Here is a 16740-nt window from a genome sequence, read left to right as displayed (position 1 = left end):
CCACTGAATAAGACATTGGCTCTCCAAGCGTATATATGCCCAAGTGCTAACATATTTCCTCCAAGTGCTAACATATTTTCTCCATATATGCTCCTGATATGTTTTCCTCCGTGAATAGCAACGATGCGTGAGTTAGTACACAAGTGGTTCTGAATTTACATTCATTTTGTTGCATATTTTCATATCACGTTTAATATCATGATAGAAAATAAAATCTTCTGTTGCAGGTTTGACAGTCTAAAAATATACTAAAGGGAGCCATGGCCTCATCATGGTAGTCTTGTAAAAGGTCTGTAAATATTTGTTTTCTGTAATTCATCAAAAGAAAAAGGCTGCAGCAGCTATGTTTGATCCAGCAACGTCACGTGCCAAGAATGCACCCCCACATTTTCAAGGCAATATTATTTCCCTAGCAACCGGCGTGTACGCTGGTTGGCTCCCTTTACCCTGTAGTTGAGTTCCTCCACATCATCTTGTAGACCATCCATCGCTTTGTTTTGCCTGTAATTCCAATATGAAGAGTACAACACCATTCAGCAGGATGCACAGGCACAAAAAAGAAAAAAAACGGTTGAAATGGATTGCTATGTTGTGCATTGCGGATTGAAATATTCCTTTTATCTATGAAAAGAGGACTAGTTGATTTCTTGGTAAAAGGAAAGTAGGAATACAGAGTTATGGTGAAATGTTTTCCTTTTTTATTTGTCCCTATGGACAGTACGAGTGATAAACAACAAAAAATGATATTTCCATTTAGTTGAAATATCATGGCATGCTTGCTTTCATAAAAAAATCCAAAATTATATAGGCTCTCAGGTTTTGGTTGAGCCACTGCATTATTGTAACTTAATTCCAGAGTTTCGTGTCCATGGATTCTATGAGCAAAATATTGTCACTATTGATTGTTGACTTATTGGATATAGGTAAGCTCAAAACACACCATACAATCAAGTGCATTCATTATTTACTGCTTTATAAAAAACACCAATTCGGTTCTCATTTGATGACAGCAATCTACAGTTGTGCCTTTTAAGCGCTTAAAAGGCAACAAGACATATTTCAGCGCTATAGCGCGCTATTCGCGTTAATAGCACGCTATAACATGCTAATAGCGTATTTTTAGACCCACGCTATTTTGTTATAGCGCGCTATTTTTTTCCTTATAAATCCTTTGATACACAAACAAGGAAAGAATTGTACACGTCCATGGCCAACTCATGGACAACTAAGAGAGTAATATAGAGTTTCATAATTGATGTTTTATTTCACTTGATTGAGATTTTCAGGCTGTATCATCATCTCTGTTTACTAATGAAGCAAGTTATGGTGAACTAAAGTCGATAAAACACATACCTATCGATTTCTGAGCCCATATCGAGAGCCATGCCCTTGAGCTGTCCCAAGACATCACTAAGATCAGAGAGGGCACTGTCTTGCTTATCTTTCTCCACCTGCAAAATAGAATGGTTCCTGATTAGTCACTAGGGTCCAATTTAAGATGCATTAATCCTAACGTCAATACAAACCTGAACCTTCTCCATGGCGTTGGTAGGATCAGGATATTTTTGAGGATTCAGATTCCCTCCAGGGTTTGAAGACAATCCTAATTTTTCTCTCTGTTCTAAATGGTTAGCCCTTCTTCTGAAGGAATCCTCTATTGCACCAAGTAACAATGTCAGTGAGCAGAAAACACCGAAATTCAACATGGTCTGAGCCCAGTGAAAGTACAAACCTCTTGTGATAATTACTGGTCCCTTTATTTGCCTAGTTTTCTTTGGCTTCCAGGATTTTGAGAAGAAGCCTCCAAGGCTTCCTAGAAGTGTCTCGCTCTGAGAAGTTAAACCAGGAGTTCAAACACCAATAAAAACAAACGGAACTACGGGCTTCGAGCTTACCCTGCTAAGGTCCTGATCAATGTTTGCAGCTGTTTCATGGGTTCTGTTGATCTGTTCACCCTGCCTATGCAAAGTGATAAGAGTGGTGGTAACATTCTCCTTGATGTTTTCAGCAAGCCGAAGGCAGTCATTCACTCTCTGAGTGGTCTCCTCGGCCTTGTGCGCAGCGTAGCTCTCCAGTTCTTGCACAGATTGGTTTTCGAATCCGCGTGAATCATGGAAGCCATTCTTGTACCGGCTCTTGGCGCCAGGATCAACTGAATAGGAAGATGATGCTTTTGCAGGTCTCGAGGTAAATTCAGAATCTGATTCAGAATCGAATGGATTTGGTTTAGAAGACGGTTGCTTTGCGACAGCTGACACAGGCATCTTTCCTGTTCGTGGTCACAATTTGAATTAGTTACTGAGTATAATGTACTAGGAAGACTAGAGTAAGGTAATCAGGACTGTATTTACTGGAGACTAAGTGGTGAACCCTAATCTGATTCAAAATGGGAGCAGTAAAAAGCGAAAAACCTGAAACATCAATGATTGAAATATATGGTACTCCCTCCGTCCCATGAAGATCGTCAAATTTTGAAAAATCTCAGACAACCTTCGTGGAACGGAGGGAGTACGTAAAAAAATACGGACATTTATGCCTACGGAATCATGTGAAAAAACCAATTTTCAGGAAGTTTTTTTAAAAATGTTTTAGTGGAGCAAAAATAGTACTGGGTGTGAGTTGATCTGATCTATATATCTGAGATGTTTCTAAATCAAAAAACAATTGTGTTAAGGTTCACGTCCTAAATCAGGGGCTCAGGGCATCGAATAGACGCTAAATATGAAACTGGTATGTATTAATGATTTTGATCAATTTACTTATAAACGAAGAAACGTGTGTGATACACATGATATGCGTATTCTGGAGGGGGGGAAAAGCACGTAACATTGCAGAAGAGCGACTTGACTTGCACAACGTCCCTGCAAAAAGCCTAAATCGACCATACCTTCCGACACCTCACACCGAAATTCACGATTATCCTGAACGCCCACAAGAACGACACTAATATGCTCATCGCAATTAAGATCCCATTGTCGCGTCGTTCCGCTTCAAACTTAAAACGGAACGTGGAAGGGAATTCTGAAGAAACGGGAACCACCGCGAGTCACCGGAAAAAAACCCAGCAAGAAGAACAAATCCTGGAGAGGAAGAGTTCAGATGAGTCGAGAGCGGAGAAGGAATCGATCGAACCTGAGAAGAAGGGCGCCACAAGGTATGCTGCGGTTGCCGGCCGCCTCGTGCTTCTTGGCCGGCAGGAGAGGAGGCGACGGAGATGTCCTTTTCTTTTGGACAGTTTGCAGATGACATGGTTCTTGCCTCGCAGATCGTATTTTTATACTCTGATGATTATTACCTGGCGCATGTAATAACTGAAACTAATCGGTTATTGGAAAGTTTGGAGTTTAGTGCTTACTTTGTTGCTAAGCAAACCGCTAGAGTGCATGTATGTATGCCCCTAATTACATATTTCCAATTTTGCATTTGAAAGGCAACCTATAATAAGATTAGTCTGGATAATAAAGAGAGATAAATAATGTGCATGTATTTATTTAGGATTCTGCAAATATGCTCTTATTGCACAAATGAGTCTCATACAAGACACATGTACACTACAAACGCATGCCACTCACACCATTCTCATTTTGCAGATCTGTGTCAGCTACCATCATATTATATGAGTAACATCCTTGTGAGGTTGAATTTGACATGATGAATGAAGTGTTACAAGTTACATTGGCATCATCGTTGGAGCTTAACACCAAGCGGACGCTGGGAAACTAATCCGCAAATAAAACAGCTCACTAAGGTTACAAATGCATATGCATTTACATACAGCAGTAGCACAAAGAATTCTTCTATACAGCAGCTGCACAAACATGAGTGCATCTAGCATATCTACATTCTATACTGTGTCACTGGCTGAAGCTTCATCAGGACGCCACTCTAGCAGCCCTTGGTTCTGCGAAGTTTCATCAATTTTGCTAGAGTTGGAAGGTCTGAGATCGAGTGACCCTTCAATCGAGCACTTAGACAATTCTACCAACATTGGACAGAACCCGCAAGAACAAGATCTGCAAACTCTCCCGTGATTCAGTGCAGAGTCCAGCCTCTACAATGAAACGTATGCACAGTGTATCAGTACCATAAAATGACTAATCTGAAGTAGGAGATTACTCAGAATAGTAATTCATATGACCTGCATGCACATACCCCTAAAGCGTTCTTCAGTTTCTTAATCTCCATAGCCTGTGTGTCAGCTAGTTCATGGGATTCCTGCAGTCGCCTTAGAGCTCCGCTCAATTTTGTTTGCTCTTTGGAGACCTGGTTTTGAATATCATAGAACAGGATATGTAAATTAAACCACACAAGAATTATAAATATAGCAAGACTAAGACGGTGCCTGTCATTTTTAATCATACGATTAGATTCAAAATGCAGACTATGGTCTCATGGAGCAACAAATTCAGCCATATGTGTTTATTAATGGCGAAGCAGTTACAGTTTGGAAGAGAAAAGTCCATTTCACTACCTGAACCTCCAGCTGCTGAATTTGTTGAATAGCCGCTTGCTCAATGCAAGACCGGCGCTTGTATTCTTCCTCAAGCATGCCCGTTATCTGGTACCTCAGTTCAGCCATTTCTTGAGTGAGGTCTTCCGCATCCTCCTTTGCTTTCAGTTTCTGTTCTCGAAGTTCTACCTAACAGGTAGAGCAACATCAGAAATTCCGAATCAATAAAACAGATAGGTTCATGAATTTATCCAACTAGCAGTGCAAGCAATAGCAAAATGTTTGAAATAATTTATTTTTGAACTAGTTTGGTAGCATGGTGCCAAAATGCAGAAGTAGATGTGGTAAACGAACTCTGACCTTAAGCTGCTCAATTAGAAGTTCAGGTTCTTCATTTTGCCTCCCTATCTTTTCAAGAACTCCATGATCTCTTTCATAGTTTGCATGACCATCATTCTCCAATGTTTTGTCAAGTTGCTCCACAGATGTAGAAGAGGATTGTTTAGGAACCCTTCTAGGCAAGAATTCCTTTTTCAGTTGTGTATTCTCAACTTCAAGATGATCAATTGTCTTTCGTGCCTCTTGCAGCTGGAGCTCATACTCTCTCAGTTGCTTCTCAATTTTAGCTTTGTACTCAGCAGCATGCTGGCCAAACCTCTCAGCATCAAATAGTCTTTGCTCAAGTGTAGTCAAATCAAGTTTTAAACTCTCAATTTCACATTGTGAATCTAAAGTTACACTTTCAAGCTTCTCTATTTGTAAGGCTGCCTTTTGCAGCTCCTCTTCTTTACGTTGGACTTCTTCCATCAGAAGCCAGCACTGAGAATCAGACCGCATCAGATCATTGTCCATAACTCTCACTCTTTCAGGGAATTTTTCAAGTTCAGTTAGCTTCAGTTCGAGGCCATGAATATGCTGCCCCATGATGTTTGCTTCAATATTCCTGATATTTAACTGATCCTGCAAATAGTCTGCATTTGCAATCAGCGAGGACTGCTCAAGTAGAAAGGTTCATAATAGCCAGACCAACAAGAAACAGGATAATTCCTAGAGCATACCGATTTCCTGATAGCAATTACTCAGTTCAGTTTCCAATTTCTCAATATATTGCCTGTCCTTCTGACAGGCCCTAGAAGCTGCATTTCTGTCGAGCTGTAGTTTCTGCATTAACAAAACTATATGGAATCAGTAAAGGGTTAAAACAGTTCAAATAACACAGTACCTCCACTCAGGGAAGCTGGGAAACACTTGCAAACATTACATGATACATAACATCAAATCAAAATGGAAGGCATTCACTGTTGCTATTTGACTTGGGAGAGAACAGAGTAAAGTGAAGGCAAAACAGGAACTTTTACATGGAAAATGTTTATTCAATAATACATTTTATCATTATGCTGCCTTGTGAAATGCTTAAATACATTTCCATCAGACCTCGAGAAACATACTAAAATGACAATGTGATGCAAAATCTTCAATACATGTCATGAGATGGTTAGGATATTTACTAGCGAAAGAGCGACAATGTGAAGTGCAAAGTGAAATAGGAGTCATGGAAAATTCCAACCAACTCTATGGAAGACATACATAGTATCTTCCAAAACTTCGATCAAATCAGCAATTTTATCCTTAATACATCAATCAATAATATGCAGGGTAATGGGAACCATCTGAGTATTACCATACCAATACATCAACTGGGGAAGAGTCCAGCATCATGTAATTAGGAAACTTATTCTATCAAATCAGTACCAACAAATAACGCATTCAAAAGTGCAATCTGCAATGAAAACAAACCATTGCAGAGAAGTTCAAACCATCAGTACCTCCTGGTTGTTCTTCTCTCTTCTCGGCAGAACTTTTGCACCATTACCTGGACAATGGCCATTGGAACTACTAGACATCTGTCTATCTGCAGAACAAGAAAAAGGCTAAGCATAGATTTGGGCGCCATTAGTTAAACTAAAATTGTTGTATCCTATGAATCACCCACTGCAAACGAATTTGTCACTACGACACCATGTCAAAACTACTCTCTAGCAATCAAAATCTGAAACACCATAAAGACTAATCGTTACGAACCACAAAATATAAAATCGGCAATTTGGGGAACAAAATTTTACCAAAAGCATATAAATCTATGCCCTGAAATTTGAAGTGTACAATTCCATTCAGGAAAATGCCCTTCGTCATATTGGAAGATATTGCACGTGAATGGACCAAACAAACTAGCACAAAGTTCAAATTAGTCATTTGTCAAGGACTGACCAGACAGGTGCCAATCAAGAAAACTCACCTTTCAGGTACGAATCTGAGAATAAAAAAGTAACGATAGATTTAGGTGTCTCTAGCGCAATGAACTTGGTACACCATCCCATTCAAAGAGGAAGGAATTTCGGGAGCAGCAGATGCAAGAAAGACATATCCCAAACTTGCGAGTACCTACTTGCTGCACTGATAAACTTCAGGAGAAGCTTTATCCTACAGAGACCCTCCGCGTTACTGAAACCCGCCAAACAAAATCAAATCGCTCACTACAAATTTTGTGCTCGCGCATCCTGAATCCACCGGCACATTTAGGCAAAAGAAGGACTCACAAATCTGCGGATACAGGAGAAAGGCGTTGTGATTCGGGGAAGTGACCTGCTCCGGCGCCAAGGGCCTCACGTGAGTGCTTCGCGGCCTGCAGCTATTCTGGCCGTCTCCGTCTCCGGCGATTGACGCGGAGACGTAAGGGTAGGGGCCTTCCCCCCTCTTCCTCAACCTGAAGTGTTGTGTTCGGAATTGGTTACGGGGCTAGGGCTCTAGGAAGGGCGGCGCTCGTGGCGGCGGCCGGGGTAGGAGCGTCGTGGCGATGGCCACGGCGGCGGCCGGAGCAGAGTCAGCAGGGCGGCCGGCGTCGATGCTGGCTAGCTAGCTCTGGTTTGGGTAGAGCGATGGGAAGAGTCGCGGTCGGGTGTGGTGAGGTGCGACTCCACGGAACGTGGCTTGACTTCACCAGGTGAAATGCGTGCGTGCGACCTGCTTCGCCAGATATGACCTGACCAACATGCCCCTGCATTGGCCATCCGAACTGAGTTTTTTCTTTTCCATAACGGCCGTAAAATAGTCGCGCGCATCCGTTCGAGCAGCGGATACAAATTGGTTGTTTTTGACCTCGCGTCTATTTACGTCTGGAGTGTTTCCAGTGTGGCGACGCTTTTATGCGTCCGCATTAATTTGGATGTTAAACAAGTTCAAAGTAGTTTCAGTTATTACATCCAAATTTGTAAAAGTCTACATGAAAATAAGATGGTATTCATCTACGCATTATCTTCATGGCCAGCCAATGCTCACTAATGATCAATCACATCCATCTGTAGGTGTTTGGACACGTTCTCGTAGTGACTTCTACATTCATATGCATATAGTACTGCCAGGATGATGCCCCAGGGATTGGCGCAACCAGATCACCCTAATGCTCATTGCGGCTATCAGGACACTCGTTCTCAACGATCATGTTGTGCATGATCACGCAACATGTCATCACCTCATGCATGGTCTTCAGCGACCATGTTCTTGCAGGGTGACTGACAATTGCTCACCGAGCTTGGAGCACATCAAATTCCCGCTCCACATCTTTCCTGCAAATCTCTAGCGTCTTGTCAAACCTCTTCTTCTTTTTCGTGTTTGGATTATGGATAATCTTCACCAGTGTGGTCCAGTTAGGGTAGATGCCATCAGCAAGATAATATGGCTTCTCATATTCATTTTCATTGATCTCGTAGCTCACCGAGGGAGCTTGGCCTTGCATAAGCCTGTTGAAAACCGGTGATCGGTGCAACACACTGATGTCATTGTTGGAACAGGCCATGCGAAAGAATGAATGTCAAATCCATAAATCCTGAGATATCACTGCTTCAAAAATGACAGTGCATTCCTCCGCATGGCCATTGTACTGACTCTGACATCCAAATGGACAGTTCTTCCACTCCCAGTGCATGCAATCTATGATGTCAATCATGTCTGGGAACCATCTGGACTCGTTGATAGACAACAGCCGCCTTGTGTCCTCAATTGTTGGCTCCCTACAGTAATGTTCTCCGAACATGGCAATCACAGCTCTGCAAAACCGATACATGGACTCAAGGCAGGTGCTCTCACCCAATCGAAGATACTCGTCGAATATATCAGCATCCATTCCATAGGATAGCATGCGAATAGCTGCGGAACATTTTTGGTAAGAGGTGAAACCTAGCGCACCTGTTGCATCGGGCCTGCATTGGAAGTAGGGGTCGTAGTCTCTGGCGCCATGTAGAATGATCATGAACATGTCCCTTGACATCTTGTACCGGCGCCGGAACATTTTTTCCGGGAACACCAGATTGGTGTGGTCGAAGTAGTCCTTGTGGAGCCGGAGGTGCCCTTCCACTCTGTTGCGAGGCAGAATTTTTGAGCGGCCCTTCACAAAGTCCCGGTGCATCGGCATCTGGCTGGTATTGTACTCGTGGAGGATGGAGGCTGCAACAATAGCCATTGTCTGCGTCGTCTGATCGGACTCTTCGTCGGAAGAGGACTCAATGACCTCCGCGCGAAACTTGTTCAACATCTTCCACATGTCCATCTGTGTGGGTAGCAACTGCGGATCAATGTCCGCACACAATAGCGCCCAAAAGACGAGTAAGAAACCCACCGGCGCAATTGACCGAACAGGTCGTGGGCGGCGAGGCCGAGCGGCGCAACCGGCAGATGTTTTGCCCCCAAACAGGCGACATGTGTGCGCCAGAACCTACCTCGACTAAGATCATGTTCTCCAGCGCGGCGAGGACCGAGCAGAAGGCATGTACTGCGGCGGGGCGATGATAGCGTGTGCTCGTCGTATGCAAACACGATGTTGGGGAACCCCAAGAGGAAGGTGTAATGAGCACAGCAGCAAGTTTTCCCTTAGTGGGAAACCAAGGTTTAATCGACCAGTAGGAGAAAGACGTGACTTATGAAGGTGTTGCTGGCTGACTAGTGGCAGGGCGCACTACTAGCGTCAGCAACAACGTCGAACCTGCACACAACTCAACCAAAGTGCTTTGCCCCAACTTACAGTGAGGTGAGACGTTGCAAACGTATCTATAATTTTTGATGTTCCATGCTTGTTTTGCACCAATTCCAACATGTTTTATAGGAACTTTGTATCATATTATGTCATTATTTGGACTAACCTATTAACAAGTGCCACAGTGTCAGTTTCTGTTTATTATGTTTGTTTATTGCAGAAATAGTCCGAAAATGAAAGTGCTCGGAAAAATCTGGAAAATTCACCAAAATTCTTATTCACCAGAAGAATCCGGGAGCCAGAAGGGGAGTGTCGGGAGAGCCACAGGGTGGCTATACAGGTGCCAGGAGCGGCCTGTGCCCTAGCCGCCCCTAGCCCATGTACTGGCGCCTTGGCAACCCCTCGCGTCGCCTCTTCGCCTATAAGAAGCTCCTGACCCTAAAAGTTATGAGGCGTAACTTTTCCGTGGAAGAAGAGCTCCGTAGCCGCCGTCATCACTGAAACCAAGTTTCGGGGGACAGAACTTTGTTTCGGCACCCTGCCGGAGTGGGGAATTGCCCCCGGCGCCGTCTCCATCGACTCCACCACCATCACCAACACCTTTGCTGACTCCCATGATGAGGAGGGAGTAGTTCTCCCTCGGGGCTGAGGGTCGTACCGATAGCTATGTGGTTTCTCTCTCTCTCTCTCGTGATATGATCTTTTATGTGATCGTGGGCTTTGTAATCTAGATGTTGTTGTGCTACTCTAGTGTTTTATCATATGAACTTTGGGGTCAACGTGATCGCGGTATGTACCGTGTGTGGCTCCCTTATGAATTGTGTAATGTTAGTTCCTCCAATGAATGCTCAAAGTGACAGCGTGGGGTGTTCATGGTACTTGGGGCTGCATCTTGACGTGTGCTTTTATAGCCCATGCACGATGAGTTTGTGTTCTTTATCCAACAAGAAAGTGTTTCGTAGTAGCATGATGAAGTGCTTATATTTATATCTAATTATGATTGCATTGTTGAGAGTGCCACTGGTGAAAGTATGATCCCTAGGCCTTGTTTCCGAATACTGCAAACACCGCTTATTTACTGTTTTATTGCATGTTTATTTCTTGCATTATTTATTTCAGATCGTTATTATTATTTTCAATCATCAATACCACTTGCATTTTACTATGTCTTCGTCGAACTAGTGCGTCTATACATCTGACAAGTGTCTTAGGTGTGTTGGGCACACAAGAGACTTTTTGCATCTTAATTGCAGGGTTGCTTGAGAGGGATATCTTTGACCTCTACCTCCTTGTGTTCGATAAACCTTGGGTGATTCACTTAAGGGAAACTTGCTGCTGTTATACAAACCTTTGCTCTTGGAGGCCCAACACTATCTACAGGAATAGGAGTGTGCGTAGACATCAAGCTATTTTCTGGCGCCGTTGCCTGGGAGGTAAGGTAAAAGGTACTCACATCCTCTGGCTACTAAGCTATTTAGTTGCTGGTGAGTGCTTGAAGGTATCTCCTTTAGATTCTGCAATTATATCTTTTTGTTTCTTATTTTTATTTTCACTAATTCGGCTTAATGGAAAACATAAACATAATTATGGAACTTTTCTATCATGATGATAACAATGATATTAGTATGAATTCGTTGAACACCATTATTGCTAATGATATGGAAAAGTCTAAGCTTGGGGATGTTGGTATTGATGAGCATGATATTTTTAGTCCCCCAAGCACGGAGAAGAAAATTTTATTTGATGATACTATGCCTCCTATATATGATGATTGCGATGATGAATATGATATTTTCAGTACACCTACTATTGAGGAGGAAATTTATTATGATTTCAATATGCCTCCTATATTTGATGGTTTTGGTGATGAGAATAATAATGATAGCTATTTTGTTGAATTTGCTCCCAGTACTATTAATAATGACTATGCTTATGTGAGGAGTAATAATTATTTTATGCATATGGATCATGATAAGAATGTTTCAGATGATGGTTATATTGTGTATTTCATTAAGGATGCTACTGAAATTTATTATGAGAAAGGGAAACATGGTTATATGCATCTCAATAATATTAAGTTTCCCCTCTTTATGATGAAATTTTTGAAGTACCACTTATTTTGTCTTCATATACTAGTAGCTTCATGCTTCGATAATTTGTTTTCTTACAAGGTTCCTTTTCATAGGAAATGGGTTAGACTTAAATGTATCTCATATTTTCTTCTTGATGCTATCTTTTGCTTCAATTCATATTTGTTATGTGAGCATCTTCTCAAATTACTGAGCCCATCTTAATGGCTATAAAGAAAGAGCTTTTGGGAGACAACCCATTTATGTTTTATTTCTGTTATTTTACTGTTTTGTTGAGTCTTGGAAGTCATTGCTACTGCAATGACCTCTCCTTATCATTTTTTATTTCGTTTTTTGTGCCAAGAATTGTCTCTAATGTTAAGAAAGTGGTATTTGGGGAAATTGCTATCCTGTTTCTGTTTCTGGACTGTCGCGAGAAAAATTCGCATAAATCACCAGAACGTCATTTTGAGCTTCTAATTTACGAGCGTCTTTCCCAGGTAATTATCTAACTTTCATTAGTTCTGAGTTTTTCGAGATTCGCAGCGTAACCCTCGTTAAAATTCATCTTTACGAACTGTTCTGTTTTGACAGATTCTTGCACTGTTTTACATTTGCACATTTTTGCCCATCTTTTTGAGTTCTTTTGATCAGAGAACCTTATTGAAGTTGTGCTACATTAGCTGATGCATATTACATGCCTTTCATATGTCATATTGAAGTTTGTGGACTTGAATATATTTCTATAATTGCACTAACGCTGTTAATAAGATTTGTGATGAGTTTTGTGTGAAGGAAGTTTTCAAGTGTAGGGAGAGAAGAATGATGCAAATAGATGAACGATGGAAAAGAACTCAAGCTTGGGGATGTCCCCTGGACCCCCAAGAAATATTCAAGAGGTACAAGCGTCAAAGCTTGGGAATGCCCAAGGCATCCCCTCTTCATCGACAAAAAACACCATGTCATTTTTCACTACACTATATTTTTATTGCTCATGTATTATGTGTTGTTCTTGGAGCGTCCTTATTTTTGTTTTAAGTTTGTTTTGTTTTGTTTTCTTTAATAAATAGTAATCATAGCATCATTGTGTGGGAGAGAGACATGATCCGTTTTAATTGCATACGAACGCTCTAGTTTCCGTTGTCATTGTTTTGTGACCGTTCTATTTTTCGAGTACTTCGTTTAGCTCTGAGTTTTCCACTCATATTTTGTTCAGAGCCTGTTAGTTTCCTTTAGTTATGTTTGAATAGCTCTCTGGTCTTTTTGCTTATTATCTATGAGAGTGATTTCAATATTTGGTTGGCGGTGGAAATAATAAAAGAAGAAAATTCGTGTGTATAGTGATGCAAATGAAGCTTGTTTAGACTGCGGCATAGGCTTTAGCATGTCATGTTAGATATCTTGCTATTCTGAACCTTTAAATCATTCTCATATCATGACTAGTATCAAATAGCTGAGAGTGTTTATTGTGCCATTGAAAGTTTCATGCATTGTTTTTAGCATAGTAAGCATAAAATCGTGGTATATATTCTCCTGCGAATGTTTTAATTGGGATGACTTGGCGCATGCTTGCACCATGTTATGACTACATAATTAGTCACCTTAAGCCTCTATGATCATTTAGTTTTAGATTTGTATATCACTTTATGCTTCTATCAATATATTTTGTCGCTATGCGTGATTATGGCCATTATGCTCTCTTAGTTGGTCGAATCCCAGTCTTTTGCTTGCCTTCATTTGTACTAAGTATGATCTCTACTCGTTCATCCAACCACCAAAAACCAAGTTGCCAATCGTGTCCACCATATCTACCTATATGTGGTATTTCGCCGCCACTCCAAGTAAATTTGCATGTGCTACCTTTTAAAACCTTCAACCAACTTCTTATTTTGGGACAATCTTTTTAGCTCATGAAAGTGTAAAAGTTATTATTGTTGTCTTCCATACTTTACTAGCACCCTAAGACTTGTGAGCTTCATCTTGCTTGTCACTTATAATTTGAAAAAATCTGGTATGACCATTACTTCCAAAAGGGGAAGAATCAAATATTTAAATTTTTATGTGAAAGTTGGTCGGCACCCGAGGATTCGGTTAGCCATGGTTTGTAAAAGCAAAGTTTGGGAGGAGTGTCACAATTTTATAAATGCAAAAATGAAAAGAGGCTTCGCCCAAATTATTTCGGAACCGCTCTTAACTTGTTTAGTATGGAAGATGACAAAAACATTTTTACCGATTCGTTGACAAGAGCAACCACCTCTCAAAGAAATTTTTTGATACCTCTATTGTTTTAAAAATGAAAAGCTCTAGCACATGTTTAACCTCTGCTTCCCTATGAGAAGGGTCATTCTTTTACTTTATGTTGAGGGTCCACTTTCTTGCTTTATGCGCCGTCTATTGAGAGCATAGTTGTCATTCTTAGTTTTATGTGCATGGTCCCAAGATTTTATTGATTGATTCATAATTATGATATGCTTGTCTTAAATTACTTGTTTCTTAGTCACCCTCTTGAACTTTAAAGGTGTCCAAGCATTTATGTTTTGCTTTCAATATGGACAAGCTGAATACCACTTTGTGTTTCTTCTATGCTATAGACAATCACTTTACTTTTCATGCACTTTATACATTGTCTTTTGTTTGATTCTTTTCATGATTCCAGCATGGTTTCTAAGTCCATTCAATATTTATATCTACCATGTTGATGTTATTATGATCCCATCTGTAAGGGTATATTGCCCCTATGTGTGGTTTTGGTAATTAATGACAACCCCTATGGACTAATGTTTTCATTGAGTTTATATGAAGGAATATTCCATAGGTACTACTTGTAGTCCATGTGTTGGATTGAAGTATGGATGCCATGAAGATAAATATATACCTTGTGTATTGGCATCAAGATCATCGATTTGAAGATATATATGTGATATGATCAAGAAGAAGAAATGAAGATGGAGTTCTTATGTGGAACTCAATATTAGCCATGCTCTAGCTTATGTGATAAGCAATGAATGATGAAGATCTTGAGTGCTTGATTCCAAGTGAAGAATTCTATATACACCTCAAGATAGTATGATAGAGCATGAGAAGATACTAGGTTGACCAATACAAAGAGTGAAGAATAGATTCAAGTTTGGTCAACACATGAAGCATGAAGAATGTGCCACGAGAAGTCATGTGGTATGGTAAGCCGTGTCAATTATGCTTTATGAACTAACCCATCATATATGTTCCCTTGTGTTGTCTATGTGGGTTAGGTATCTTTCCATGGGCATGCATCAAAAGTGAGATCTCATATAGCCCATGAGAGGATGACGTCAAGTGGTGATCGTCATCAAGGTTGAGTTGGGCAAGTTCAAGTTGAGCATCTCGAGAGGATCATATGCTTGAAGCTTGACGTCCATTTGATGATAATGGACATGTGAAGATGTATATCAATGGATCTTTCCCATCATAGTGTATGGGGGAGCATTTGTGAGTCTTCACGAAGTAACGATGATCAAGTGAGGCATTCCGGCTTGAGTGGAGCTTGAAGAGCTATCATCAAGATCAAGCGAGATGCGCAAGGCAAAAGTATGGCCTTGCTAGGTTTTCCTTTTACCGGTCTCAAGGTGGTTGTTGGGAGACCGGGTTATAGGATACATAGCCGCAATATCAAGAGGGGCTTTCGGTTGGGTAACTTGATAACATCGTCTTAGGGAGCTCAACCCTTTGCATGCTTTGCATTCCATAAATCTTATTGCTTCTTGGTATTTCTCTGTGTGAGGTTCTTGAGCTTGTTGCTAGCTTTACAACAAGCCCAAGTTCATCGAAAACGGAATCCATATGCATCTTCTATTGCGTTTTCAAGCTTGGAGGTTTTACCGGTGTCTCTTTTATAGATAGGTCAAACATTCATCTTATGGTTTTTACTCCGTGGGTGGACAATGATTTTTATATGCATAAAGTTGTAGGGCTTGTTGTTCTCATTCCAACAAGCCCAAGATCATCGAAATCGGAGTCCGGACGCAAAAGTTATCATGGTTTTTGTAAACCATGTTTTTCATGTTTGGCCCGGCGGCGCCGGTTGTCTCACCGGCTCGTCCGGCACAGACCGGCTCCCACACCGGTGCCAACCGGACGGTTTCCAGGGGGCTTTCAAGGGCGCCCGGTCCCTGGCCCGGTCTGACCGGGTTTTCCGCCAGGCTGCACAAAAAACTCCCAGATCTGCCCCAAACGGTCATATTTCGTTTGGCTATAAAAGGGGCTTCTTCCCCAACAGTTTTCTAGGGTTCTTGAGCACGTTTTTGACCACCATTGTTGAACCTCTTGAGCTTGCTTCCTCTCCCTTCCGTCCCATGATTCTTGCTCATTCTTGAGGGATCTAAGAGAGGAGATCTAGATCTACAACCTCCACCAATCCATTTCTCCTCTAAGTGAGGGGAACTCTTGGGATCTAGATCTTGGAGTCGTTTGTTGATTTCCTCCATTGTTCTTCCTCTCTAATCTCATCCTAGCATTTGTTGCTTGGGTGGGATTTGAGTGTGAAGGATTTGAACACCTCTAGTGTTCTTGCTTTGCATCATTGCATAGTATTGAGCTCTCCACCACGATTAGTTCGAGTGAGAGACCGTGAGCTTGTTACTCTTGGAGGGAGACCTCCTAGTTGGCTTGGTTGGTGTCCCGGTGACCTATTCGTGGAAGATTGTGAAGGGGCCCGGGCTTCTCCTTCGTGGAGCTTGTAAAGTGGTTGTGGAGCTTGCCATCTCCGGAGTGGAGGAAAAGCTAACCATAAGGAAAGGGCCATTATCCTTCGTGGGTGTGGCTCGGAGAATAGGGTGAGCCTTCGTGGCGTTGGGGAATCCTTCGTGGGACCTCCACTCCTCCAAACGTGACGTACCTTCTTGTAAAGGATGGGAACACGGGAATACATCCTCGTCTCCGCGTGCCTCGGTTATTTTTATACCCGAGCTCTCTTTCCTTGTGATAGCCATCGTGCTTGAAGTACATATATCTTGCTATCACTTGTGCTACATATATCTTGTGCCTATCTTGCTTAACTCTAGTTGCTATTGTTACACTTAGTTGAGCTTAGCATATTTAGGGTTTGTGCTTGTTAACTAAACGTTGGTTTAATTCCGCATTCTTACAAGACAAATCCGCAAGAGTTTTTAATTGCCTATTCACCCCCCCCCCTCTAGGCGACATCTCGATCTTTCAAT

General features: G+C 41.6%; 2 protein-coding genes across 4 annotated transcripts; both read right to left on the bottom strand.

The window, feature by feature from the left end:
- Positions 1-232: 232 nt before the first annotated feature.
- Positions 233-2264, bottom strand: LOC124649234 (SNAP25 homologous protein SNAP33-like). Its single transcript, XM_047188886.1, has 5 exons — positions 1896-2264; positions 1733-1829; positions 1527-1654; positions 1354-1451; positions 233-501 (listed from the first exon to the last, which is right to left on the bottom strand). Exons 1-5 carry the CDS (start codon positions 2262-2264, stop codon positions 402-404), a joined length of 792 nt encoding a protein of 263 aa, XP_047044842.1. The 3' UTR covers positions 233-401.
- Positions 2265-3617: 1353 nt separating this feature from the next.
- Positions 3618-7293, bottom strand: LOC124708429 (myosin heavy chain, embryonic smooth muscle isoform-like). 3 transcript variants are annotated; one of them, XM_047240110.1, is made up of 7 exons: positions 7048-7293; positions 6277-6362; positions 5509-5611; positions 4811-5421; positions 4472-4639; positions 4153-4263; positions 3618-4051 (listed from the first exon to the last, which is right to left on the bottom strand). In XM_047240110.1, exons 2-7 carry the CDS (start codon positions 6352-6354, stop codon positions 3845-3847), a joined length of 1278 nt encoding a protein of 425 aa, XP_047096066.1. In that variant the 5' UTR covers positions 6355-6362; positions 7048-7293; the 3' UTR covers positions 3618-3844. The 3 variants fall into 3 exon arrangements, with proteins under 3 accessions (XP_047096066.1, XP_047096064.1, XP_047096067.1); XM_047240108.1 differs by having other exon boundaries at positions 7094-7293; XM_047240111.1 differs by lacking the exon at positions 7048-7293 and having other exon boundaries at positions 5509-5625; positions 6277-6355.
- Positions 7294-16740: the final 9447 nt, after the last annotated feature.

Source organism: Lolium rigidum, chromosome 4 (assembly GCF_022539505.1).
Source record: "Lolium rigidum isolate FL_2022 chromosome 4, APGP_CSIRO_Lrig_0.1, whole genome shotgun sequence".
Classification (NCBI taxonomy): domain Eukaryota; kingdom Viridiplantae; phylum Streptophyta; class Magnoliopsida; order Poales; family Poaceae; genus Lolium; species Lolium rigidum.
Note: the sequence above shows the minus strand (reverse complement) of the source record. Positions and strands in the feature narration are given on the sequence as shown.